The sequence below is a fragment of the Rhinoderma darwinii genome, chromosome 4, assembly GCF_050947455.1.
Source record: "Rhinoderma darwinii isolate aRhiDar2 chromosome 4, aRhiDar2.hap1, whole genome shotgun sequence".
Classification (NCBI taxonomy): Eukaryota; Metazoa; Chordata; class Amphibia; order Anura; family Rhinodermatidae; genus Rhinoderma; species Rhinoderma darwinii.
Window position 1 is genome coordinate 241,174,046 of NC_134690.1, and position 18,650 is coordinate 241,192,695.

The window sequence follows — 18,650 nt, forward strand, 5'->3', positions numbered from 1 at the left end:
TTACAGCAGCCTGCATTCTGTCAATACAAAGTTGATGTAGGCTGTCAGTTATGGAACTGTTAAGTAGCCTCAAACAGAAGCTTTGCTATAAACCTACAGCAAGGTGCTTTATCTTAACTGCAGTATATATCACAAGGGTTGAATATCACAATAAATGAGCATTGCCTTTTTATTTATCTGCATATATTGATGGGGTTTGCCTTGTATTGTAACGTATGTGTATTTACAAAATAATTCCTGTCTAACAAAGTTCCACTTGAGATGATATTTTCTGTATTTGTATTCTGTTTCATTTTCTGTATTTGTAAGCACACACCCTGCTTTGAAAACCTCTCCACAAGGTTGATGTTTTGTGAATCTCCCTATGGATCTCTATAGCAGATGTGTGAATGGCATAGGGTGAGCTGTCTATCAGATGACTATACAACCAAGACAAGGAGGAACAAGAGATGGTAAAGAAACTGAGGATTCCCCCTGTAGCCCTCCTCTTCTCCTCCTCACACCTCCTCCTTCCCCTTGTGTGGATGGATGAGAGCATCCTTCCTCTGCTGCTTGTGATACAGGCTCAGGAGCTCTCATTGCTTGCAGCATGCAGGGAATGACATGTTGCCAGGCTGCTGCTGGTTCTTCTTCTATGAGCTGCCTCCAGCCCTGGGATATGTGAGCATCTGTAGAGATCAGCAGCCTCTTGTATCCCACTCCAAAACCCCTGGCTGATTCTTCTGCTACCAGTAAAGGTATGCTGTGGCTGCAGGTGACCTCTTAGGTCCTAATGCCGATGCTTACTCAGAGACCAGCACAAGCCACTTGCTATTTGACCTCACTGGGAGGCTACTGACAAGGAGTATTGGGCATCAGGATTTTGGAAATCATGGGTTTTTGCAGCGGCAGGTGCACACTGATGTTTATCTGTGGGATGCAACTGGTAAGTGACACAAGGCTATCTGATTCCTTCTGGCATCTGTACTATGTCAAATAGCATTTTACTTGTATATGGAAAAACATTGCGTGCAGTTATAGGCATTTTACTCGGTTGTTTGGCGCAGTAATTGCGTGTTTCAAAACACTTTGTTGCCATTGATCGCTGCGAAATGTAGTTAAGATGAACCAGCGAAGATCTTTACTATCACACTCATCCTCCTCTACAATTAGACAAGAAATAGTTAATCCTCCAGACACAGCCAAAGGGTCATTTGCCTTTGAGAGTCACTGTTAATAGAAGTGGAATTGTGAAGCTGTGAGGAGGATGCCACTAGCTGTCACCCTGTAGTGCCCACTAAACTGGCAGTTCAAGGGTAAGCTGTAGTGTAGTAGAGGTGTTTGCTGATTTGTATAGAAATGTATGAATGAGCTTTGCTCCTTGTTAGAAGAAAATGAATAGTACCAGGCAGATATGTAAAGGATGTGTCTAAAGGATATGTAATCGTGTTATGTTCTATCATATTCTTATACTATATTTAACTAGATTGGTATAATTCATATTATATCAGCATGTAAGGAATAAGAACTTGGTGTGGTTGATACAATATTGGGTATTCATGCATCTTCTCACTGTTAGGGTAAGTTCACATAAGGGCAGATTTGTTGCAGACATTTCTGCATCAGTTCCATTCATCTGAATGGGGTTGTTTCTGCAGCAGGTGTATGGATTTCTACAAGCCCCATTCAGATGAATGGAACTGATTTCAGTCGCAGACATTTCTGCCACAAATCTGCCGCTTGTGAACTTACCCTTATATTATTTTATGTCATTCAGAAAAAGACAATTCATTGTGGATGTTGATGGGTGAATTCACTTTGCACAAACTTGAAAATATTACAGAACTGTTATAAGTTATAGCCCAATGGGCATTTACTGTATCTCTCTGCATCGCTTGACAAGTCATGAGATCTGGGCTATTTGTGTAATTTGGCACAGAAATGAGTGATCTGGAGATGTGGTGTAGTGACTAGGGATGAGAACTAACTCACTGAGCACTGCTATGCAGTGTCTGTTATATTCTCTGCTGTATACAGTTAGTATTGTTGGTTGTAGCTATCTTGAATAAGAGTGGAGATAGCAATGTGACCTTATTGTATGTTCTCAGTTATTTATTATAACCATCTCTATATGTTTATCATCGAGCCTTTGTTTAATTGGCATGATTTATTCATTTACAGTCTAAAAGGAGCAGGGTTGCATTAAGTAAAATGCCACTGGATTTGTGGCAATGTCCTTTTATTTGCAGCTTTAAAAACATATTTTATTGGCCAAAAGTAGTCAATACTTTGTGTTTTCATAGCAAAATAATCTTGAAATGAATTATGAGTCTCTGAAACAATACAATGCTAATAGAAGTTTTTTTTCCCCTCATCTGGATAATATGTACATTGTATAAACGGGCATTGTGTCATAGATAGTTGATGAGGTTTGTGTTTTATTTGTGGAGAAATAAATATTTCTAAACTAATTGTGGAATTTATTTTGTACAATAACAATCAGAACTATGGTAAAAGTAATTGTAATGTAGGATACAATAAAAAAAAAAAGTTGTTTCTAGAAAGTTTGTTCATTCCCAAAAGGGACCACTAGTTGGCAGCAAATATATAATTTATCAGTACAGTCAAATGTGGCCTTAAGTTTTAATGTCTTCCTTATTATAGAAAGTGAATAGAAGAGAACGGATTTTTCCTTAGCATTTTGCTCCAATAAAACACATAAAAGGCTGAGCTCAATGGCTGTATTACTTTAGTAACCTAACAACCATATACAACTAGGTTAGTCTTAAAGGTTGTTTTAACTGCTGGACATTTATCATATATTGTTGTTTGTTTTTTTAATATATATAGATGTGTAAATTTCATGTGATTGTGTAACTTATTTACAGTTACTTACACAGGAAACCGAAGTGGGATAAATGTTATAATATCAAGAACTGTTGTCTGTGATTTTACATTGGACTGCAAGTAAACCTATCTGGTAACCTTAAAGAGTTACTCCCAGATTCACGGGATATGTCATAAATGTCTGATAGATGCGGGTCCCAGCTCTTCAGAATGGGGGTCCCAGATCTTCAGAACAGGGGCCACCTTCTTTCCACCTGGTGATGTGGCCGTGACATCAATGCGGAGAATAATTGTAGAGGTTTTGGGCTTTTTTCCATTTATTACTTGGAAGGTAAGGAAACAGCCGAGTCCGGTTGAGTAGCCCCCGTTCTGGAGATACAGTAGGTGCGGGTCCAAGAGGTGGAACTCGCATCTATAAGACATTTATGGCTTATCCCGTGGTTAAACTCATTGTTTTATGGCACTTGGTTGGAAAATGTTTTTCTTTAACAAGATAATATTTACTAGTTCATATTGCCCATAAATAATTTCTTACAATTCTCCTTTGGTTTTCGCTGTTCATTTTAGTCTATGTATTGAGAGAAATGCCTATGAACTTGTAGGGTCAATTAACACATAGTCGTATGAGAAAAACATGTATAAATTTTATTGAATATAACAATGTAACACAATTAAAAGATGAATCATGCTGAGCATGAAATAAAACGTCTGTCGATTGCAGAGAACATGGGGTAAAAGAGACATAGTCATGAAAATTACATGTGTGGACTATAAGACGAAAAATCAGTCAATCAGATTTAACCAGAAAGAATGGATGACAGCGTGCAGCAAGACAAAGGTAAATACTCTTGTCAGAGATAACTACACAAAATTGTTGTAATATCAGAAAGCTGTCATGTTACTGGACCTGATAAAGGCAAGTGCCAATACTATAAACGTTTATAGATGAAGTAAGACACAACACGAAACATGTAACATACCCATGATAGCTCTCTGCAAGGAGAGTACGTCAGTCCCGACGCGCGTTTCGGCGAAATGCCTTCGTCCGGGGGTGGCGTCTCTCCAGCAGGGGCCTCCCCTTTAAATAAATGCACGACCAATCACACTGGCAAACACGAGTCACAGGGAACGGAAGGTCTGTTGTGGTCGGCGTCATGTATCCGGACAGAAGAGCCCATGGAAAATTCCCCCGGCCGCGCGTCATCCGGAGGGCGTGGATCCACGGCGTCTGACGCCATGGGGACACGCCCCCTCAGATGAAGACGCGCAGATCAAAGGGACACCAGGACGCCTCCCCCGATACAAGCGCACAAACAGATGGTACGAAAGGTAACGTATAACCAAGATAGTGTTTGACATGTGATGGGACCAAAACAACAAAACAAGACACCATACTTATTTGCAACCCCAGCAATACATCCAATGAGTAGATATGTTCCATGGTAAATGTCGGTCATATATTATACTGAATATAAATAGAAGTATAAGGATGTTATTTTGGATCCTTGTAATTAGTAGTATATTACTGTATGATGCATCTAGTACTATATTTAACGGATAAAGATGTATGTATAATTATAATTATAATAGGTACTATTACAAACCGCAACAAAATTTACGCATACATTTAGAACCAGTGTGTATGGATCCCCTATATAGATTATACTTCAATTTACTATCTACAAGGGAAAATGATAATAAAATAAGTTAAGAATATGTATTCATGGACCATACTATGCATGTAAACGTATAAATAAAGAAATATGTGAAAAGTAAATCTTAACACATTTACTTCGAAGAAAATTTCGAAGAAAATTTCCATGTATAGTGTCTATATAATCAAATGTGCAAGAATGTGTGTGACAAGTATTGTAAATCATCATATTTGAAAAAATATATATATATATATATATAGAATACATATGTAATAATAATGTAGAGAAAATATGAAATAATGAATAATTAATTAGAAAATAATAATAGATAATAAGTGGAGATAAAGAAGTGTAAATGAAATGTGTAAAAAATATATATATATATATATATATATACATGGTGAAGTGTCAGTGAGAATGTGAACATACGGTAAAAAATGTGAAAAAGATTAATAATAAAATGATAACATTATATATAATAGTGAGTATTAAAGAATAATAAATATATAAATATACAGAATATATACAAAATATATAAATATCGTGTATGTGTGCTTATTAACGTGAAAAAGTGTGACACATTAATGTGATCGTACGAAAGAATATTTACTAAATAAATATTTATTTAAATAATGTGTAGACAACTATTTGATAATAAAATCAATATAATGACATAGAAACAATATATAAATATATGATGAATATGAACATTTGAAAATGTATAAACATTAAATAAAAATGTACATAGAGAATAAATATAACAATAGTGAATAAATGTGACAATAAGAGATCAATGAATAATACCTAAAACATAAAGCATATACATGATTAAAACAGGAAGTATGAAAATAAACATGATATATATTGATACATACCATTGTGTGCAAAAACACATTACATAACAAATATACAATAAATGACATATATAATATTATTCGTAGATATAGGCCACCATTCATCAGATGATATTCATGACCCATATTTCTCCAGAATGTGCCAGGATTGGGGATGGTCTGTAATCAAGGGGGAAAAAACGATTAAACATAAAATATAAAACATACTTAAAATGACCCGCTGGAGGTCAATGGTCAAAGGAAAGGTGCAAAGTTAAGATTCTCATTGAGTCCAAGAGGAGACATTGTCCCCAGAGTCCAGATCCATCTAGACTCACATCTAGCCAAATTCCTAGAGATATCGCCTCTTCGAATGTGTTTTTCGATGCAATCAATCCCTTTTATCTTAAGTTTTGTCGGGTCACAAGAGTGATATATTTTAAAATGTCTTGCGACCGGTTTCAATGTTTCCAGAGTCTCTATTTCTTTGGCCAGAACAATATCACGGACATGTTCCCTTACCCGTATTTTTAGTTCACGAGTGGTTAGACCAACATAAATCTTGGGACAGGGACATGTGGCGTAATACACAACTGCCTTAGTTGAGCAGGTAATGGAGTGTGTAATTGTCAGACGCCGTGGATCCACGCCCTCCGGATGACGCGCGGCCGGGGGAATTTTCCATGGGCTCTTCTGTCCGGATACATGACGCCGACCACAACAGACCTTCCGTTCCCCGTGACTCGTGTTTGCCAGTGTGATTGGTCGTGCATTTATTTAAAGGGGAGGCCCCTGCTGGAGAGACGCCACCCCCGGACGAAGGCATTTCGCCGAAACGCGCGTCGGGACTGACGTACTCTCCTTGCAGAGAGCTATCATGGGTATGTTACATGTTTCGTGTTGTGTCTTACTTCATCTATAAACGTTTATAGTATTGGCACTTGCCTTTATCAGGTCCAGTAACATGACAGCTTTCTGATATTACAACAATTTTGTGTAGTTATCTCTGACAAGAGTATTTACCTTTGTCTTGCTGCACGCTGTCATCCATTCTTTCTGGTTAAATCTGATTGACTGATTTTTCGTCTTATAGTCCACACATGTAATTTTCATGACTATGTCTCTTTTACCCCATGTTCTCTGCAATCGACAGACGTTTTATTTCATGCTCAGCATGATTCATCTTTTAATTGTGTTACATTGTTATATTCAATAAAATTTATACATGTTTTTCTCATACGACTATGTGTTAATTGACCCTACAAGTTCATAGGCATTTCTATTAATTATTTAGGGCAATACACCAAGGTTACTTGGTTTCATTATAGGTCTAGTATAAAATATAGTTACCTATATAGTACATAACTATATATACATATATTTCTCTAATATATTTTTCTAGACCCTCCCTGCATGTACCAGTAGGTTTATGTATGTATTGAGAGGTAGAATAGTATCATGTTATCCTGTATTGTGTTTAATTACAGATAATCAGGTGGCATCTCAAAGATTAGATGGATTCATTCTGTTCTATAGAAAATTACATAGTTACTGTATTATTATAAAATCAATGCTACTGTTTGATGCTACTGCAGATGATTTCAATGTAGGCCACCTGTCTGTGTAGGAATATTCACAGGTGGCCGTATATCTGTGTCTATTATATCACCTTGCACCATATTCGTCAAAATACTGTAATAACTGTGAATACAAACTATGAGGCCATATCTAGATTATGAACACAATACAATAGGGTCTAAGTTGGGATGTTTTAATCATTAGAAAGATCATTATGTTTATACATATTTTACAACATTTGTGTTAAGTGTAAAGCAATCTTGAGCAAAGAAGTTTCTTCTTCCATAACTGGCCATATGTGTCCATGTTAGTACAATTTACTTATATTAAAAAATTCTGCTCCCTTCATATTGTGGGAGTTCCCTCTTTCCTGGACGCATGTAAACATTGCAGCCGTAACTCAGCTTGTACATGTCCCCACCACGCCGTACATTTCACAGAGCACAAATTTCACCTATTTCTATGGCTCCAGATCTTTTACTGGACACTTTTCAGAGAGGGAGGGGATCCCTGAACATAAAGGGAGAGGAATTTTGAATTCTACAATAAAAAAGTAAATAAATTTATTTGTAGTGACTTGGCCACTTATTGTAATTCTGGGCAACCAATTTAAGCACATATTGATGTGTATTTTAAATACATTCAGACATCAGAACAGACCTTTAAACTAATACAGATCCCAGGAAGTCCTAAAAAATTTATTTGGATCCCAAAGCAGACTCCAAATCTAATTCAGACCTCAGACCAAACCCATAAACTAATAAACTAATATAGAACCAATATCAAACCTCTAAATAAATACAGACAACAGACCAGACACCCTAATAAATCAGACCTCCTACACATAAAAATAAATTTAGACCCCAGATCACTTCCGGGTCTTTTCTACTCCCTAAGTGCAGCGGCGGCGCATGGCGTGACAGTGTTATATATTGGATCTGATTTGCATGATGCAAAGCAAATCTGATAAATCACACGCTAAAAAAATTATAGGCAAATGGGGGGGTCTGTCTATCTATCTATCTATCTATCTATCTATCTATCTATCTATCTATCTATCTATCTATCTATCTATCTATCTATCTATCTATCTATCTATCTATCTATCTATCTATCATCTCTGAAAGGGTAGTGGGAATATAGGATCACAGTAAAAGTGTGTACATGTTTTTTTTTATTTCCCAGTTCACCAAAATGTTGTCAGGTATACAAAATGTTCCCGACAGTATAACAAGCTGCATAGGTTTCACACAACCCTGCTCACCAATTATTTACTGCATCTTTGATCACTGTGGTATATAACTCCAAACAGCATTTTCCTTTGGTTGAGATGTCATTTCCTTGGTTTCTACTTGTGCAGAAATAAGAGATCTCTTAAAACTTGTGCAGCCAGTCCAGAAATGAGCAGTGTATGCAGAAATGAACATTAAGCAGCAATTTACTTTACATGATATGATTTATACATACTTTTCTGCTTCATTATCATTGCTGGTACAGAAAAGCCTGAAAAATTATTCCAAGCTACCTCAGGAGATTCTCTAGTTCATAGCAGCAGAAAAACACTTCCCAGTGTAGTGCATAATGTTTTCTCAATTCAAACATTCAGGCCTCATGCACATGACCGTAGAAATCGTCCGTAATCGCGGACTGTAATTATGGTCCGCGATTACCCACCCATTTAGTTCTATTGTCCACGTATACCTTCCCGTTTATTTACGGGAAGGTTTCCGGGCCATAGAAAGCAGCCGCAAAAGATAGGACATGTCCTATCTTTTGCTTTTTATGGATCGTGCTCCCATACTTTGTATGGGTGCACGGGTCGAAAATACGGATGGCTGTCCCGCAATCATGGGCAGTGATTACTGGCACAGCCGTGTGCATGAGTCCTAAGTCTCTTCACTTCTTCATGTATCTTTACCGTAAGGGAGTGTCCACACGTAACGCAATTGTTGTGGATTTTCTCACCGGAATTGCGGACAGGAAATTTGCAGCGGAATAGAGTAGCAGCAAAGTGGGTGGGATTTAACAAGTGTCATTCACAAGCTGTGGAAAAACTCCATCCAGAAATTCACCTGCGGTGCATAAGAGGACAGATTTCCTGTGTTTTATAGAAATCAATGAGGCACAACAATTCCGCAACAATCTACTATGTACTGTGTAATCTGCTGCGGAAACGCTGCAGAATTTCTTACACTGGGTTGAAATGACATCACAGGAAGAAGAAATACACAGCCCCTGAAAAAAACGCACCAAAAAACACACCAGCAGTAAAAAAATGCCTGAAATGGTGCAGATTTTCTGAAGTGGATTGTCTGCTAGTTGATGAGTAAATGCTGCAGAATTTTTCTGCAGCAAATCTGTTACGTATGAACAAGCCCTTAGTGTTAGTCATTGACCGCTTAGGGTTTTCTATGCCTTATGTGATATCTCATGTGCCCAAATGATATGCTACAGGAATGTTAACTAATCCAAAATTGCAGATATCATGTCTTATGTTAAAGGGGTTGAACACCTCTTGTTTAGATCGCGGAAAACCTGGGGATAGTTCGATCATGCAGGGGATGTCCGCCTTCTGGGAGCCACCATGGTCTGTGATAATCTGCAGGACTACTGCTGAGTAAACGACGTTTTGCAGTGCTGGATTAGAGAAACCCAAAGGATTGCAGGGCACTCAATGAAATTCATTCATTGATTTTAATGGTTGCTGCTGTCGGCACTTGGTAAAACAGAGAGAGTTCTAAGCAGGAGTCCTTCAGAATATCCTAATAGGGCAATGAAAAGGAAATGTGTGTAGCTCCTTTAAGGCTACTTGTAGCAGGTGTTTTTTTTAACCCCTTAAGGACAGAGGCGATTTCGTTTTTTTCATTTTTATTCTTTCAATCGTCATATTCCAAGAGATATAACTTTCTATTTTTCCGTCGATATAGACCTAAGAGTAGATGCTCAAGAATTAATTTCCGTGCAATCATGCCTGGAGTTAATTATCTTCACCTCTGCAAGATTCACCAAAGTGACAGATGGCTCTAAGCCCGTCCTGCCGTGCTGCTGTTGGTCTCTGAAAGGTCACTCTTAGCACGAGTTTTTGCACCAGTCACTAAGTATTGTGAACGTCCGACACCTCTGTGGGTCCTCATGGCGATTACACCACTACCTTTCACAGTTCCCGATTAGCCCTCGGCTGCACCCGTGCAACATGCTGACCCTTTGAAAGGTCCGCTTTTATTACTTAAACTTGTAGGTAGGACTAGTCACTGGTTCCTATTATGTACCCATCTGTTCACTCACTCTTCACGTCTGGAGTATTAGGCCCCTCAGTAGACCTCAAGTCAAGCAATCTCTCTCTCTGTTCAGTACAGCCATTTCCAGCCTTAGTTTCTGGGCATAGAGTCTCTAACTTCTCTCTTCTGTAATGTCACCACACTAACTGTTAATTGTCCCTGCTGCCCCACTCAGCTCTACCATACCTCCCAAATGGCCCGGATTCCGGGCCACGTCCCACTGTCCCAGGTGGCCTGGCGGTATATCCTGGTGTAAACTGTTTCTGCATCCTCAGGACGCAGATACAGTTGAACCTGAAGCTGAAGCAGAGAACCTTCATTCCCCTGCATCAACATTAGTACAGAGTGGAGGAGCAGAGGGAGCTCCTCCACTCGTCGAGGATTCCCCAGGCACAGTGCTACTTTAGGCGCTGAGCCTGGAGAAGCCCTTGACTTCACTGTCCAAATATGGACAGTGACCTCAGTGGCTCCTCCAGGAGCGGAATCCCCTGCCAGGGGGTTTCCCACGCTCTGGCCGGGGATTCCACTCCTAGAGGGAACCCCTGACGTCACTGTCCAAATATGGATAGTGACGTCAGGGCTACTCCTGAAGCGGAATCCCTGGCCAGAGCATTGCTGATGTTCTGGCCAGGGATTCCGCTCCTGGAGGGAACGCCTGACGTCACTGTCTATACATAGACAGTGACATCAGGGGCACCTCTTGAAGCAGAACCTTGGGGTCGATGCTCTGGCTGGGTACTCCGCTCCTAGAGGGAGTTCCAAGGGTGCTATCCACAGGGGGATGGCGCTATCTTCAAAGGGGGTGTAGCGCTGTCTACATGGGCACTGTGTGTGGCACTATCTACATAGGCACTATCTACATGGGCACTGGCACTATCTATGTGGGCACTGTGACACTATCTACATGGGCACTTGCACTATACTGTATGGGGCAGCTAAGGCAGCATTATACTGTATGGGGCAGCATTGTACTGTATTGGAGCATCTGTGTGGGCATTATGCTGAATGGGGCAGTTATGGGGGCATTATGCTGTTTGCAGCAGCTATGGGGCATTTTGCTGTATGGGACAGCTATGGGGCATTATTCTGTATATGGGAATTTGTTTGGACATTAAACTGCATGGGTACAGCTGTGTGGGCATTATACTGCATGGTGGCATATGTGTGGGTATTATGCTACATTGGGTCACTTGTGTTGGCTTTATATTGTATGGCTGAATCTATGGGGGCACCTATGTGGGTATTATACTGTATGGTGGCAGCTAGAGAGCATTGTTCTGTGTGCGGGCAGCTATTTGGCATTATACTGTGTGGGAGGCACTATGGGAACATTAAACTGTGTGGGCTGAAATGTATGGGCAGGGATTAGGCGGTATTAGAGGCGTGGCTTAAAAGGAAAAATAATGCCATGCTGCGATTGTCCCTTTTTGTGATACTTGAAAGTTGGGAGGTATGGCTCTACCTTGCCTCCCCCTAACTACCAGTATAATGTCGTATTGGACGTCGTGGCAGCAGTTCCACTAAGGATAACAATTTGCTTGGACACAAGAGAGAGGGGAGGATAGCCTGGACAAAAAAGACACAAGGAAACATATAAATGCAGACAGGCTACGCCAGGACAATCGCGAAATGGGGTCCACGTAAGACGCTCACTCTCACTACATACAAGGTGATATAACAAGGCATATATGTAACAATTTGTAATGACCAAACACTCTTGCACTCTTTATCTGCAGCCTGCTACTAACCAAAAATATACAATGAAATCCCATGTTTGTTAATGGTGCACTATTTTCAGACCTCAGTCTTAGAAAATAAAATTAAACTAGAGTTAGAGTTAGATACAACAGACCTTACAGTATTAATATACAGTTTGGTGTTTACTGGCAGAGCCTCTAATCTTTTCTGTTTAGTAAAATTCATGAAAAGGACATGAAATAACTTCCTTGTACATTTCCTGCAATATAAAGCTGCTTAAAGCCTGTCTGCTTTATTCTCTGAGCTGACTGGCCCCACACAGCTATAATCAGCTCTAAGCTTTGTACTATATCTTTAGATCCCAAGAATGCCAATCCAAGTTCATTCTGTAAAGAAAACATACATGCTAAGTGTCTCATGGGAACAGAAAATCTATTTCCGTGTGATGAAATATACCGTGCCACAAAATAGCAGATCAGACGTCTAGCACAAGCAGATTTTAATAATGTTATTACAATCTTTGGTAGAATACAATTTGGTATTTGGAATTAACTAGTAATTGTTGCTAGAGCTGTGTTTTTTTAGCATCAATATCCATAATTTTAGAAAAATTGGATTAATGCAGACTGAAATGCAGAATGAAGTGGCTTGGTTGCTGCATAGATGTCCGTGCTTCTCTCCTTTGAGTTATTTTTAAACAAACTAGATGCTACCCCTAACAGTTACAGTGTTGTAAATTGGGTTGTGGAGCCTCAGGAACCAGTAAACCAGGTTATCTAAGACTTTTCTAGTCTTAAAGGGGTTTTTCAGCCACCAAAATTTGATGGCTTATCCTCAAAACAGCTGATCGGTGGGGGTCCCGAAGGTCGGACCCCGACCCATTATCTATTGATGGCCTATCCCGAGGATAGGCCATCAATTTTTAATGGCTGGAAAACCCCTTTAAGGTTAAGTCTGAATTGGTGAGAGCAGAAAAGAGGCAAGTGGCTAGGTTTTAAAGGGATGGCAAACTAAACAATTGCCCAGGGACCCTGTTGTTGTCTAGTAAATCAAAGCTGTACGGCGGTTCTCTCTGTCTCTTGTCAGTTCTCACTAATCTATATAGCAGTACTGTTGATATGTATGCAGTATTGTGTCGTCACTGTATGGGTGTATTATTGAAGTGTTGTATGGTGGTATTATTTGGATACTGTATTGCAATTTTATTTTGGCATTTAATACCAGCATTATGTGGGCACAATATTGCATCATTATGAGGGCATTATATGGTAGCATTATTTGGATATTGTATTGAGGTATCACTCCCACATTGTGTGGCAGAATTATTTCATGTATGCAGCCTTTTAAATTATGAGGAAAAATGGTTAAAAAATGGTGAGTCGGGGGACCCTACTTTGTTCGTTGCTCAGGGCCCCATATCTATGAAAAAACACTAGGAAGTACTTGAAAAAAAAATGAAAAAATTCCTATTTGAAAAGCATGTTTGAAAATATATTAGTTGTAGGCAACCAACGGCAAAAAGGTCTCACTGTGTGGCCCCTGGCTTTGTCCTTGGCTTCCCTCTTGCAGTCTACAATAAATATAATATCTGTGCCGTGTGTTCTTCTGCTTTAGCTTCTTCACTGCTGCATGCTGTATAACTTCCATACATTCACTGTTCAGAGTCCGACGCGGTGCAGTGTATGTGTGCAGCGATGCAGAGTAAGTAGCAACTATCAAGACAAAGCAGCAGAACATGTCTCGGGCTTGTCACATTGTACCTGACCACAAAGTAAAATCTCCTTAGAAAAGTCCCAGTCCCAGACCCTAATGTATTAAATATACCAGTATATATTTTTTAAACCATTAGTAAGGATCAAGCTGGTCTATGTTGGTAGGAGCATCAGCAACTTTTTCTGACATATCAATAATATGCCATAAATTTCTTCAGTGGGGTGGGGGGGGGGTCAACCGCTGGGACCCCTATCATTCTCAAGGACATGGTTGCACACATGTTTCTGCATTTCTCATTTACCAGAAAGAGACTGGAGTGCGCAATCAGTGCACATCAAACAGGCTCACAGTATGTGGGTGGATTGTCATTGGGTTGTGTAGAACTAAGATACATTATCTTTAGTAAAAAAACAACAAAAGAAAAACTTATGGTAATTAAAGGGATATCCAGCTGTTCACATTTATCCATGGGATAAATGTTAGAATGGTTGTGGTCCAATTGCTGGGACCTACACGCATCGCTAGACAAGGGGACACAAGTTATTTATCCCTTCACACCAGCACCAACACCATCGGGATGGGGAGGCGTTGTATAGAGCCACAGTCAAGCACATGCACTGATGATTCATGCAACTCTGTGGGAGGTACTAAAACAGCTGAACACTATTCACCTGTTCAATTAAATGCAACCTCATATGGATAAGGCTTTCTCTTAGGTTATGTTGACATTTGCGTGGGAGGAATTAGTTTCAGATTCCGTCACGTTTGACAGGAAAAATAGTGCTGCATGAACCACCATTTTACTCGTCAAAACGATGGACACCTCAGTGTAAATGGGGAGTTGGTAACAGGGGATCAAGAGAAGGCAGAATTACTAAATAGTTTATTTCTCTCTGTATATACAACAGAAGAAAGAACAGTTAATATAGGCGGTGCCAGTGCTGTTAATATATCAATTAACATAATTAACTGAGTGAATGTACATATGGTCCAAGCTAAATTAAATAAAATAAATGTAAAAAAAGCTCCAGGACCAATTGGATTACACACAAAAGTTCTTAAGGAACTTAGTTCAGTTATTTCTCTCCCCCTTTTTATAATATTTAGAGATTCTCTAGGGCCTGGTATAGTTCTAATGGACAGGCGCTGGGCAAATGTGGTACCTATTTTCAAAAAGGGCTCTATGTCGTCTCTGGGTTATTATAGACCAGGAAGATTAACATCCATAGTCGGGAAAATATTTAAGGATTTGTTTTTTTTTTCTCCTTTTTTTCGGGAAAAATTGTTAATGAATAAAAATATACATATTAATACAATATATTGATCCCTTATTTTACATGAGGTTACTTTATACATACAACATTATACATTTCACCTCTATTTCTCTTTCTCCCCCCCCCCTACTTCCCCCCTCCCCTTGTTGCGGCCTTACCCATTCTTCTGGGGAAAGAGGAAGTTAATTGCTTTGCTCCATTTTTTATTAAATAGTATTGGTTGCCTTTTTGTGTGCTTATTATTTACATGTTGTTGCATTATTAATCTTCTTATTTTTGCTCTAAATTGAGCATATGTTGGTGATGATGTATAGATTCAATAATCTAGTATTGTTTTCTTAGTCGTCATTAATATCATGCATACTAGATATCCTGAATCCCTCTTTATCCCTTTCACTCAGTTTGCGATCCAAATAAAGGATATGTGACCATAAATTCAGAGACATCCTAAATTTATTTAATCTATTCAGTTTTCCATTATTTCTCCCCAAAAATGTTTCAACAGTGGACAAGACCATAAAGCATGTACTAGGTCTGCTTTGTCCTTACCGCCCTTTGGGCATTTTTTTCATATCCCTGTATATATTGTTGTAGCCGGCTATTAAAGGCAGCATAGATGTATAATTCTCCAATTAACCCACCCCCCCCCCCCATTTCTCAGGGGAGATTTATTTTATTACTTTTTGTGAAGCTTTTATAATTCTCTCATGTCTTACTTCTGCTCCTTCCTGTAGTTGTAGGCTAATTTTCCATTTCAGTCCTATTTAATCCTTTATAAACAGCTGATATTTTGTTTTTAGATCTATTTGTATATTCACAAAATGTTACATTCCTTGAGGTATCTGGGGAATACATTTGGTCTGTCAACCTTCCCTTAATTCTCAAATATTGAAGAAAATATCTATCCTTTACTTCACCTTCAATAAGTAGAGCAGCAAAGGACTTAACCTTCCCACCTCAATCTAGTATATCTTGAATTTTATTTATCTTTTCCTCTTCCCATTCTCTACATACTTCCCTATCTATTAGATGACCAATGGACGGGATAGCCATCGTTTTCATTTCTTTACTAAAATGCAATGGGTCCTTATGGCTTCTTCTTATTTTTCTCCATGTAAATATTGTGTCTCTAAATAGAATATAATTTATTTGGCCTTCTTTCATATCTTGTGTCCTAGCACACACAATACCCTTTCTAGAAATAGTATATGGCAACAAATCGACTATTAGATGGTTTGTGAAGTAAGATTCTTCCTATCTCCACTCCTTGATAACCTCACATGACACGCCAGATTGTATGAACGTATATTGGGTAGGGATAATCAACCTTTTTTCCATATAGGGACTGTTTATTGATACATTTGCCTTTTTATTTTTCCATATAAGACTCAAGAACCTTTTTTTGTTCCTGTTTATGTCATTTTTTTATGTTCAATAAAGGGAGCTTTTGCATCTGATACATAAGTCTCGTAAAACTGATCATCTTCAGCAAAAGACATCTTCCAAAGATGGATAATGGCAATTCCTCCCCCTTTTTCAGCTCTTGCTCTATTTTATTGATGATAAAGGCATAATTACTATGGTATATTTTCTTATATCTCTATTTATTTTTATACCTGAATATTTTATCTCTTCCTTGGCAATGTGAAATTCAAATGTTTTTTCTAAGAGGTATCTGCCCTCTCTGAAAGCATCAAATCCATTGATTTTGTCTGGTTTACTTTGTATCTAGAGGTTGCTCCAAATTCCATCAAGGAAGAGATTATTTTATTTATACTTTCTTCGATGTTATTCACGTACATTATCAGATCATCAGAGAAAAGTGAGATTTTTACCTCCTTATTTCTAATATTTGTCCATCATATCTCTCAGTTTTCCAATAAACTTTGAGTGAGAGGCTAAATGGCCAGATTAAATACAGAGGCAAGAGCGGACAACCCTGCCTGGCCCCCCTTCTCAATTCAAAGGAACCAGATAGGGTACCCGCCTCCCTCACCTGAGCTTGTGGTTGGCTATATAGATTCCTAATCAGCTGTCCAAAATTTCCTATCAGTCCCATTTTATCTAGGACCTGGTTGAGCCAGGCCCAGGATACATTATCAAAAGTCTTTTCCGAATCAAATGATATCGCAGCTGCCTTTGGCATCAGATGCATCCTGCGCCTGGACCAGTGGAGCACAATAATAATATACTTAATTGGGTTACTGTAGATATGGTTCAAGCTAAATTAAATAAAATAAATGTGAACAAGGCTTCGGAACCAAATGGGTTACACCCAAATGTTCTTAAGGAACTTAGTTAATTGGCATAGGCATGTAAAAATATAGTATGTTAATTTACCGATATGTACATTTATAGTATGTTAATATACTAATATGTATGCAATGGTACCCTTTAAAATACCATGTACTGTGAAAATGTAAAAAAAATATATATTTTTGGGTTTTGTCTTTACAGTGTTAACCGTGTGGAAAACACTACATGTTAACTTTATTCAGTGGGTCGATTACGGAGATATCAACTTTATGTCGTTTTTTCTTGATGTACTACCTTTCACAAAGAAGTATCTAAAGCCATAACTATTTTATTTTTCTGTCACTAGAGCAGTGTGAGGACTTGTTATTTGCAGGTCAAGCTATAGTTTTAATTAATACCATTTTTGTCTATTTACGACTTTTTGATAACTTTCTATTCCATTTCATTTGGGAGGTAAGCTGACCAAAAAACAACGATACCAATTAAGTTAATTTATTTACATTTTTTTATGGGTTTATTTGGCGAAATGTTTATTTTTTTTTACATTTTAATATATATATTTTTTTACTTAATTCAAAACTGTATCAGTTTTTTTACATTTATTTGTAGTCCCTATAGGGGACTTGAACAAGCAATTGTTTGATTGCTGATACGAAACACTACATTACCTGTAATAGACAGTAGTTGTGTAAATGCCAACAGCTACCGTGATACTCTTCAGTGGTATCTGTATTCTAACGCGTTTGTTGGGCTGTAGCAAATAATTTATTTATTGCTATGCCCTGGCTGGAATCTTTCATGCTTTTAAATATAACCATACTAATAATAATAATTTGTAATAAAGTTTTCTAAGGCTTCGTTTACATCTGCGTCAGGGCTCTGTTCCAGCTTTCCCTCGTAGCTTTCCGTCGGAACAGAGCCCTGACTGACACAAACTGAAACCAAAGGTTTCCATTTCCATCACCATTGATTTCAATGGTGACGGATCCGGTGCCAATTATTTCAGTTTGTCTCCGTTGTGCAAGGGTTCCGTCGTTTTGATGGGATGAATACCGTAGTCAGTATTTACGGTGATAATATTGTCAAGTGCTTTATGTGCAGTACTAAATATTCTGGGTACATAAAAGTACAGTAGAGAATATAGTATTTACCCACTCTATGTTCAAGCTAGGTCCTTTTAACCTCTAACCACCTGCTTGGAAATCATTGTTTATCTATCTTACTTCTATGCTGTTATACTGTAGTTTGACCATTCGAGATCTTTCCAGTGATCATTTAACAAACCTTCATTATAATTCACTTTAAAAGTGTTAGAGATAAGCACGAAACTAAGTGAAGCATAAGTCTCAACTCTTTAATTTATTTTTTGCCGAATCAGGAAGTCTACTCACTTACTAAATGTCCCCCCGATATACCAATCCATGCGCTAGAAGATATTCTTCATTCATACTGTTGAACATATTTGATAGTGTTCTTACTATTTGTGACCTTTTTGAACCAGTAGTACTAAGAGGGTTTGTGTTGATACAAATGGATCTG

The 18,650-nt window shown here is 38.4% G+C and overlaps 1 protein-coding gene across 1 annotated transcript in view; it reads left to right on the plus strand.

Moving 5' to 3' along the window:
* The first annotated feature begins 531 nt into the window (after window positions 1-531).
* Window positions 532-18,650, plus strand: part of NKAIN2 (sodium/potassium transporting ATPase interacting 2) — an 881,770-nt gene continuing 863,651 nt past the window's right edge. The window contains exon 1 of the mRNA XM_075862314.1: window positions 532-925. Within this exon, the coding sequence (XP_075718429.1) occupies window positions 872-925 (54 nt within the window). The 5' untranslated portion in view covers window positions 532-871. The remainder of the gene's footprint in view (window positions 926-18,650) is intronic.